The sequence below is a fragment of the Puma concolor genome, chromosome E1, assembly GCF_028749965.1.
Source record: "Puma concolor isolate L17-30 chromosome E1, mPumCon1.1.hap2, whole genome shotgun sequence".
NCBI lineage: Eukaryota > Metazoa > Chordata > Mammalia > Carnivora > Felidae > Puma > Puma concolor.
Genome location: NC_141680.1, coordinates 27,735,764 through 27,745,395, shown reverse-complemented (window position 1 = coordinate 27,745,395; position 9,632 = coordinate 27,735,764). Strand labels below are relative to the sequence as shown.

General features: G+C 59.1%; 1 protein-coding gene across 1 annotated transcript; it reads right to left on the bottom strand.

The window, feature by feature from the left end:
- Positions 1–204: 204 nt before the first annotated feature.
- TBX2 (T-box transcription factor 2) lies at positions 205–9,604 on the bottom strand. Its single transcript, XM_025916916.2, has 7 exons — positions 8,871–9,604; positions 7,493–7,760; positions 6,381–6,527; positions 5,098–5,174; positions 4,834–4,997; positions 3,737–4,374; positions 205–1,610 (listed from the first exon to the last, which is right to left on the bottom strand). Exons 1-7 carry the CDS (start codon positions 9,263–9,265, stop codon positions 1,158–1,160), a joined length of 2,142 nt encoding a protein of 713 aa, XP_025772701.2. The 5' UTR covers positions 9,266–9,604; the 3' UTR covers positions 205–1,157.
- Between the last annotated feature and the right edge of the window lie 28 nt (positions 9,605–9,632).

Here is a 9,632-nt window from a genome sequence, read left to right as displayed (position 1 = left end):
CCTCCCGGCCCAGCCGGTGGCCCGCGCCGGCGCCGCTCGGCCTCGCAGCTCCGCCCGCTGCCCCAGCCAGCCCGCTGCCGCCCCCGGGGTGCAGCTGCCGCCGAGCTGGGGGCGCCCGACGTTTTGTCCCCGCCTCCAGTCCCTCCTAACGCGCTTGCTGCGCCCCTACCCCACGCGGCCCACAGAGCGCACAGCGCCGTTCACTTCGCATTGCAGCGTTTTATTGTTTTCTCGAGTTTTTGTCTTTTCGTCTCGCTCGGTAGCGAAAAGTGAAAACCTGAGGTGGAGCCCGCGGGCCGGGCGAGCAAAGCCCGGGCGGAGGGGCCGAGGGGCTGGCGGGGTGGGAGCCCCTCCAGGGATGGGGCTTCTCCCGCAGCCGAGGACCCCCCCAGCCCTGTACAATATAGATGCTTATGTAAAATGAAAAGAAATTTTAAATGCTATGAATTAATCTCTAAATATTATGTACACAGCAATGTACACCTTTGAATAAATTAATACCAATTTGTATATTCTGGGAACCTTAAAGCTTATTTACACAAATTACCATTTATTTTATAAATATCTTTTTTTTTCTCCCCCTGGGGACTCAAGGCAGAAGTGCCACTCCCTCCCCTGACCGAGGGGTGGGAGGAGCGCCTGTCTTTCGGGGGAAGAAGTGGGAGGACTAAAAGAACAGGTCCCTCCCAGCTCAAGTCTACACTGATTTCAGTCTTCACTGAGCCCGCATCCCTTACTGCAGATTCTCAAGCGGTCCAGGCCCAAGGCTAGGAGCTCTGGGGTTCCCTCCGAAGTTCCCATCCCTGACTCCTGCACCTTCTGTCTCCCGATGAGACCACTGGGCGGGGCAGTGAGGCCTCCCCACAGCGCTGGAGGACCTGGAGGGACACCTGGCCAATGCCACTTTGACATCGGAGCAGATCTGGACAGTGACCAGTGGCTCCTAAGCGACTGTGTTCCCGGCAGCCCGGTTCTTCTTGGGGCCTAGGGAATTGTCCCAGGCTCCGGCTGGCTGGCCAGGGTTCTATTCCGGCTGCAGCAGCCCGCTTTTGCTCCTTTATTTAAATAAATACCCATTCTGTGCTGTACACGTCCCAAGCAGCAGGGGCAGGCAGCCGGGGAGGTCTGCGTGGCAGTGGAGCAGCTGGGCAGTCCCCTCACTTGGGCGACTCCCTGCCGGGGGAGAGGGCTCGCTGGCTCTCCAGCCCACTCACCAGTCTCTGGATGCTCTGCAGTTCACTGGCCGCCTCTTTGGCTGAGCCGCTGGGCGACAGGGCACCGCGGGATGGGGCCCCAACCTTGCGGAGAGCCAGCTCCGGTAGCGGGCTGGGCTCCCGGCTGTTGCTGCCCGCAGCCTTGGAGCCCTCCGCCGCCAGCCCCGTGGTGAGAAGACTAGCGCTAGGCGGGATAGTGACCGGGATCTGGTAGGGGCTGAACCGCAGGCGGGGCCGGGCATTGCCCAGAAAGTGGCTCCGGGATAGGGAGCCCGCAGCTGCAGCAGCTGCAGCCGCAGCACTGGTGGCTGGCAAAGCAGAGGCCGCTGCCGCAGCGGCTGCCATGTAGGTGTAGGGGTAGGGGAAGAGGCCTCCGAAAGTGGGCATTGGGATTCCCTGAAAGAAAAGAACAAGACAAGGGTTAGGCATCCTGCCTGAGGTGTTCTAAGGGTGAGCTGGGTGCTGGGGGTGGTGTACCACCAGGAATCCTTGCCCTACTGTTTTAGGAATATAATACCAGAGCTCACATAACTGTAACCCCAAGCAGCACAGGTAGAGGAGAGCCAGTATGCCTATGGCCAAACCCAGTTAGACAGGAGCTCACTTCAGGTTATGATGCAAAGGTCTGGTGCCGTCAAGCTCTGTGCCAGGCATTACAGTACGAGTGAGGGAAAGACATGCCAGGTGGCTGAACTAGCATGAGCAAAAGCCTAGAGGGAGGAAACTGGGCAGGCATAGAGCCAGGTGGCAAGTAGGCAGCTTTGGCTGTCTTGGGAGGTTCTGCTCATTTAAAAGAGTGTCCTCCCCAACCCTTCTATCTGCAGGTGCCCCAAAGGACTGAGAAAGCCTGGGCAGGAGAGGTGAGGAACTCCGTACATTCTTCTTCTACCTGCCTGCCTGCTCAGGGATCTCCTGCCTGGGTCAGAAGGGCATAGATGCCAATCCGTTTATAAACTGGCCTGGATATTCTACAAAGAGCTCCTGGCAGCACCTCAGTGGCAGCTGAGGAAGGAATGCAAAGTCTGCCCGTGGAGAGCACAGTAGCCAGGAAACCCTGACAAACATCTGCTGAGTCTATGAGGCCCGACTTTGGGATTATCTGACCTTTGAGATAATGGCTCACTCTCCAGAGTAAGAGGGTATGGGGAGGAGGGCAGGGAGCTGGCTGTGCTGGGCTTCCAGGGAGCCTCAGGCCTGGCTCAGGCAGGGAGAAGGAAAGAAGTAGCCCAGTCGGGAATGAGAAAATATCCTTCCTGAGAAGGTCAAGTCCTACTGGGCATTTAGTCCTGGTATCTCAGGGGGAGAGGAAGGAGGGAGGCTTCAAATCTCCCCAAATTTGGCTCTACCTGATGGCCAAGGGCGGGCTACTCAGGCATAGGAACTTAACCAGTAGCAGTATACCAAGTGATACCTCCTGAGTGCTGGGTCCTCTCAACCTGGCCTTGCACCTGTTGACCAGGCTGTATCTAGAAGCCCTGACTTCCCGACAACCTTTATGATGCCCATGCTGGGGAGGAGGCATTCACATACATATGGAATCAAGGATGCAGATTAAACCTCCAGGACCTGAGCTACATTTTCCAGAAGCTTCCTTGCCATCTCAGAGCCACAGATATGTGATGTTAGTGTTTCAAATGCTCACTCCACATATCCCTGACACTGAGCTCTATTTAAAACCCATTTCAGGATCCCTTCCCCCATTTAAAAAATATTTGCTTCTGAACCAAAGGAGCCTTCTCAGACCTGAACTCCTATTTTCCTTCCCTTAAGATAAGATCTCAAAGGTTCAATTTGCCAGAAACCTCAGAGGGAAGAAAATGAATGTAGAGATTCCAAATCTTTCCACAGGGAATATTCCACCCAAGCAACCAAAGAGGCCGCTCTCCCCATTGGGTCTCCTTATTTTGCTCCTAGCCAGTTTCATAAAGTCTCCCCTGGGAGCTCAGAATTTCAGCCTGGGCTTGGGGAACTGAGCCCTTCTTTCCTGAGATGTGTGGTTGGGAGACCTAAGGTGGGGGAAGGAACAGGAGGACTTCTGGAGGGCCTGAAAGGGGCCAGAGGCATCTGAGAGGTGGGTCATTTTGGCAGTCAATTGTCCAGAAAATATTGCAAATCTTCCTACTCCCTTTTTCCAGGCATCTTAGCCCTTCAGGGACTGACAGTGAACCAAGGGTTTTTGTTTCCAAGAGAAGTGTCCTGAGGCCAGGAAAGTGGACTTCACAAAGCCAGAGGCAGACTCAGTCTGTCAGAGGAAGAGTCTACTGGGTGCCACTCTATGCTGGAGTTATAGGGAAGGAAACAGGCCCAAAGAGGGTCAGGCACTTGTCCACAGTCACACACAGTCAGAACGGCACCCTGGCGAGACCCTAGACCTACACTCTCAGTCTCCCCGAACCTAGGTGTGGTGGAGTGTCAGGTCTCCCCAGGACAGAGTCGTTGTCCGCTAGAAACTCAGAGCACCTATGGCACCCCCAGGCCCTATGCCCACCTTGCTCTTTCTCCCTTCAGATCACAGGTCTTACCTGAGATGCCAGCATGTGCTGGGAGAGGTGGAACGGGAAGGGCGCAGCGGTGCTTGCGGCGCTGGCCGCGGGACCCAGCCCGCCTGCGTCCAGCCCGGTGGCGGTCCCTGGGCCGCCAGCCCCCCCACTGCTGCTGCTGCCCGCCACCGATGCCAGCAGGTGACCCATGCCCATGGCAGAGAAGGCTCCAGGGCCCATGGCGAACTGTCCCGGGTGCAAGAAGAGCGGCTGGCCGGCCCCCAGCGGCCCGAAGAACTGCTGCCCGTGCAGATGGCCGGAGAAAGCCAGGCCCGGCAGGTGTCCGGCGCCCAGAGGGGACGCACTGTCCGTCTGCACCACCAGCGGCGCCAGGCCGGGCTCCTTGCCCTCGCCTGCCTCCTTGCGCCCCTCGTCCTTTCGCCTTGCTTCCGTGCGCTCCTTCTCTAGGCTCCGCAGGCCAAACGGACCGTCCCCGCCGCTCTCCGCCGGCTCCTTGCCCCTCTCGGGGCTGCGCCGCTCCCGGGAGCGCTCAGGTTCGGTCAAGCGAGGGGGGCTGGCGCTGTCCAGGGCCGGGCTGCGGCCGAGAGCCGGCCCTGCGCGCTCCTCGCTCAGCCTTTCCGGCTCTGGGTCGCTGTCCGCGGCGCAGGACTTGTCTTCGGCTGCAGGGAGAAAGGACGCGGGAGGTCACAGGGGTCCCGGAAGAGACAGACGCGAGGCCTCCCCTCCTCCACCGGTGTCTGGACCGGATCGGAGAGACTGGGAGAGGCCTGCTCCCGAGGAAGCCACGTTCGAGGAACTTCCAGATCCTCGTCGGGCAAAGGGGCAGCTGCAGGTCACCTAACCTAAGGCTCCGTATTTACAGCGGGAGAAATTGAGCCATGTAAAGGAAACTCACTGCTAGAGTCACACAGTGCCAAGGACATAGCTGGGCAGCCAGATCTTCCGGATACCCGGACCGCCCTCACTGGAAAGGCCTCGGTCGTTTGCCCCATCCCAGACACACTGCTGACGCTTCCCGCAGGTTTTGTGGTTACCCGGAAGCTGAGCAAAGAGCCAGCCTGGGGTCGGAAGGAGAACCTCCCCTTCCTCTACCCCGGGTCCGACCACCCAACTCTCACCTCTGGTCCGATGCAGGCGCAGGGGACTAGGCGCTGACCCCGGGGAGGGTGGCGGTTCCCGCGCGGGGGCAGGGTCGCAAGAAGAGGCGTCGGACTCGGCGCCGTCGCGTTCCGGTTTGCAGTGCTCCTCGTACAGCCGCAGAGACGGCAGCGTCAGCTGCTTCCTGGGGATGAGCGGAGGGAGCCGGTCAGAGACGAGCTCACACCCCCCAGCGTTCTGCTGGCTCAGTCTCCCACCGCGCAGCCGTCCAGCTCACCCCTCACCTTTTCTCCCGCCGGCCATTCCCGGTGTCCCGGAAGCCCTTGGCAAACGGGTTGTTGTCGATCTTCAGTTGAGTGATCTGCAGGGACCGAGGGGGCGGCGCCAGGTCAGGACGAGTCTCCTCCAGCCTGGGCTGAGGCACCCCGAGGTCGGAGGCTGCCGCCCCAGAGGAGAACCCCGCGAAAGTCCACTTGGTACCCGCCCGCCTAGGATACGACTCTCCGAGCTGGAAGACGAGTTGAGGCCAGCGGGCGGGCCTCGCGGGAAGCCACAGGGTCTCTCCTCTTCCACTTTATTCGAAGCATATTCCCTTATCTTGCACACACAAGCCCAAAGTTGTGTGCAAAGAGTCGAAATCTGCCCAAGCATGCACACAGACGCACTCGGTCACTCAAGTTTAACAAACCGGGCATCGGAGCAGGCGCGCACGGAGACAGCAAAACACACGCGAGTCCACACCACAGAGACAAATCACACTCACGGGCCCGCGCACACGCAAGTACACACAGACAAAATAAGCAAGTGCCCAGAGAACAGAACGAATTCACACTCCTCCACACGTATCTGAGTCTCCCGAAATGTTGCCCACATACCCGCATACACGCCATTTCACAAAGACAAAAAGAACGACCGGCAGGACACTTGGACACTCTCCAGAGAGTGGTATATGGGCACAGGCCCAGAGGGAGTGAGCTCTGCACCTCTAGAAAAGGGGGATAGAAAGGCAGCAAGCAGAAAAATTCTCTAAGCACCTCCCAAGGGGTTCACAGCCTGGACCGACCCAGAGTGGGGATACTTTGGGAAGCTGTGTCACCTGTCCCGCCCTCTGGCTCCCCCGAGAGAGTGAAAACTGGGCCCCAGGTTCCTATTGCTGGTTTCCAGAGAGTCAGGAGAGCCAGGGCAGGGTGCCTCAGGCTCCCTCTCTTCATTTAAATTCCCATTCCAATGCCAAGAAATAAACGAATAAAATGTAAAAATGTCAGCACGGGCTGGGAGTCTCGGCTAATTGCTAAGTAAATATCCCCACCCCTTGGAGTGCCCAGCTGTTAGTGCCCCGAGGGGGAGCCTGTGTATACGTGTCACGGACTTGGTGTGGGGGGGAGCCTGGAAGATTTCAGTGGGTGCTGCGGTTACAGATGAGACTTGCTGCTCTGGAGTGAGCTGTGAGAGCGAGAGATGGGTGCTGGGGTCTACGGGCAGATATGAGTGAAGGGGTGGAGTCTGCAGGTGTAAGGGGGCATCGGTGCAGAGGCTGGGCCCATCGCCCCCCCCCCCCCAAGCGCACCTTATCGTTCTGGTAGGCAGTGACCGCGATGAAGTCGGTCTCAGGGAACACGTAGGTGCGGAAGGTGCTGTAGGGCAGCTTCAGGATGTCGTTGGCTCTCACAATGTGGAAGCGCGGTTGGTACTTGTGCATGGAGTTCAGAATGGTCTGTGGGGAGGGTGCGGGTCAGCCGATAGCCCCCAGCTTTTGGCCGGAGCATTTCTACTCTCTGGAGACCCGACCTCTTTCCAATGCTCTCTCTCTCTTCGTCTGCCTTCTACACCCCCTCCTTTGCTATTTTCTCCTGTCTTCTCTGCCTTTTTTCTTTCCTATATTTCTTTTTATTTTTCTCTCAGCTTTCTTTATCACAGTTTCTCTCTCTACTTAAAAAAATTACCCCAGTTGAAAATAGAAATAAAACAAAAGAAAACCCCCATAACTCCACTCTTAACCTCTCTTCCTGGGCTCATTGCTAAGCCCCTAGTAACTCTACAGAGAGAAGCTTTGGATCTTTGGGGGCTCAACGAGCGCCCTACTTCTGAATGGACAATCCCTTTTGCCCCATCAACCCCCCCCCTTCCCATTCACTGGGGCCCTGCCTCAGGCAGAAATGGAGAGAACCCCCCAAACTCCCCCCTCCTGGTAGGGCGTTTGCCTATGGGAGGAGGGAATGGAGACTTAGGATGTTAAAGGGGCTGGTTTAACTTTTAAATCTCCTAGTCTGGGGAGGGGGTGGGAAGGGAAATGGGGACACAGGTCATGGGGAAGGGTGAGGACAAGCTGAGGTTGGGGGCAGGACTTCCAAGCTCAGCACTTAAACACCAGAGGCCACACAACTGAGTCGCACCTGCCTCCGGCTGGGCTCTAGGAAGAGCTTTGGAAGGCTTGACCCCAGCCAAGATTGTGAGCAGCCTGGGGCTTTCCACCCCACAACCCAGGCTGGCAAAGGGGAGCCCTCTGGGCCCAGACTCAGCCAGCATAGGCCACAGGGCGGTGACCCAAGCAGGGGCACTTTGAGAGTTCGGCCAGCGCTCCTCTCTGGGGAATCCCGCCGCCAGCTCTCCCGCCCCCACCCCCTGCAGCGTAGGACACTCAGTCTCCGACCCCCATCCCCGCGCCCGCCCAGCACTCACGAAGCCATGCTTGTCGGAGATGTTGTTGGTCAGTTTCAGCTTGTGGAAAGCCACAGGCTTGGCCATCCACTGCTCTCCCGTGGCCGGGCTGTCTGGGTGGATGTACATGCGTTTGGGCATCTCTGGGTCGGCCTTGCCCGCCACCATCCAGCGCGAGTTATGGAATTTATACCGGCAATCATCAGCGGCCACAATGTCCATCAGCAGGATATATTTCGCCTTTTTGTCCAGGCCGCTGACTCGCACCTTGAAGGGAGGAAACATCCGCCTGCGAGGAAGGGAAAGGGCAAGACTCCATGGGACCCGGTTTTATGTCGGAGGACCTCACTCCCCAAGCACACACCACTGCCAGGAGCTTCCCCATCTGTGTTTCCCGGTTGTCTGGGCTCTGCCCCCATATTACTGCCTGAGAGACCCCACCTGTGGTTATTATTCCTGGGGGATCCCATTTCCGCTTGTCAAACTCTCTCTTACTATATGGCTTCCCATCGGCTTTATCCTTAGATCTGGTGACTCTCTTTCTCCCTCATCTGAGATGAAAGCGGATGTCCAGGAAAGAAATCCAGGCCCCCTAGAAATACACCTGCTTCTTTTGAATCTTCCCAAAATTCATTCAGGAGATATGCCCACTGGGACTGAAACTCCCAAAAATAAAACCAGAAGATGTTTGCTTGGATAACTGGGTTGCAGCCCAACAAGAACCTTAAGTTTCGGGGGAAGAGGGTGAACCTGAGGCCTGGATTCCCGGCGGCTGAGTCAAAGGGTGGAGGGGCTGGGGGCTGTGATTTTCTTCAGGCGTTAAGGCCTGGAGTGGTGTGTGAGTAGGGAGCTTTTTGCTCCTTGGGCCAGGACAAGGCTCCCAGCCTGGGTCAGGCTTCGACAGGGCCGCTTGGGGCTTACTGCCGGAAAGGGACGGCCGGCTGGAATCGGCTGGCCAGCCAGGGCCTAGCATGGTACAGGTTTCATTATGGGCTTCAGGGTCAGAGGACATTCCGGGAGATGCTACATCTCCCTGGAGCTCCGAGTCAGACCGGGAGGCAGGAGAACGAGGCGGCGAGGCTGAGTTACCGCGGAGATGTCTGAGACCCGCCCGGGCCGAGCCGCAGGACCTCCTCAGCTTTGGGACTCAGAATGGTTAGGACTGTTCTTTAACAGCATGTTTTCGTTTTACTTTATTTGGGAGATTTTCATGTTTTAGTTTTTAAAATTTCTCTCGGTGCCAAATGAGAAAAGTCAACTTGGTTGCCTGTGGGAGCTAAGCGTGGCGCCGGGGCCAGAGCCCGGAGCCTCGAGCGGCAGGCTCGGCGCTGGTCTGTGCTGTCGGGTCCCCCAGCCCGCCCGCCCGCCTGCTTGCCCGCCGGCCAGCCGGCCGCCCTACCTCCCAGACTTGGTGATGACCATCTCGGTGCCCAGCTTGTGGAACTGGTCCCACAGCTCCTTGGCCTCCAGCGTCACCTTGGGGTCGTCCTCCACCTCGTCCTCGGGCTCCAGGCTCTTAAGCGAGCGCAGATGCGCGGCGGGCGGGTGCGGGCCGAGTGCCGAGACGTGCAGCCCCGCCTCGGCCGCCGCCGCCGCCGCGGCCGCCGCGGCCGCCGCCCCCGCCAGGCCCGGGTCGGGCAGCGGCTTGGCCAGCGCGCCGGGCGGCAGTGCGAGCGCCGGGAAGAAGGAGGGCTGCGCCGCCGCCAGGAAGGCGGACATGGGGAAGTCGGCCGGCCGTGGCGCGTGGAACGGGTGGTAAGCCATGGCGCTGGCCGCCAGCGCCGGCTCTCTCATCGGGACATCCGGCCCAGGCGCCCAGGGGCCGGGGCCGGGGGCGCGCGGCTCGGACCCCCGGCCCGGGCGGCGGCGCGCGCGGAGGAAGGGCGACCCGGGTGGCAAGCGCAGCGGCGGCTCCTCCCGGCTCTCCGTCCGAGGCACGGCGAGGGGCGCGGGGCTCTGGGCGCGGGGGTGGCGGGGGCTCTGCGCTGGGCTGGGCTGGCCCGCTCCGGCGCCGGGGACCACGCGCGACTGGTTAGATCTTGTCGTGATCTCTGGAAAACTGTGACTATCTCACATGTCCTGCCCTGCTCGGATCCCCTGCGCTAACGAGCCAGGCCCCCCTTGATTGCTGATTTTACGCTTTTTGGACCAATTGTGGGTC

Coding starts and splice junctions, on each gene's coding strand:
- TBX2 (XM_025916916.2), bottom strand. CDS start 9,265: ATGAGAGAGCCGGCGCTGGCGGCCAGCGCCATGGCTTACCACCCGTTC. Junction 7,761..8,870: donor GTCATCACCAAGTCTGGGAG/GTAGGGCGGCCG, acceptor CCTTCCTCGCAG/GCGGATGTTTCCTCCCTTCA. Junction 5,175..6,380: donor CTGCCTACCAGAACGATAAG/GTGCGCTTGGGG, acceptor CGGTCCCTGCAG/ATCACTCAACTGAAGATCGA.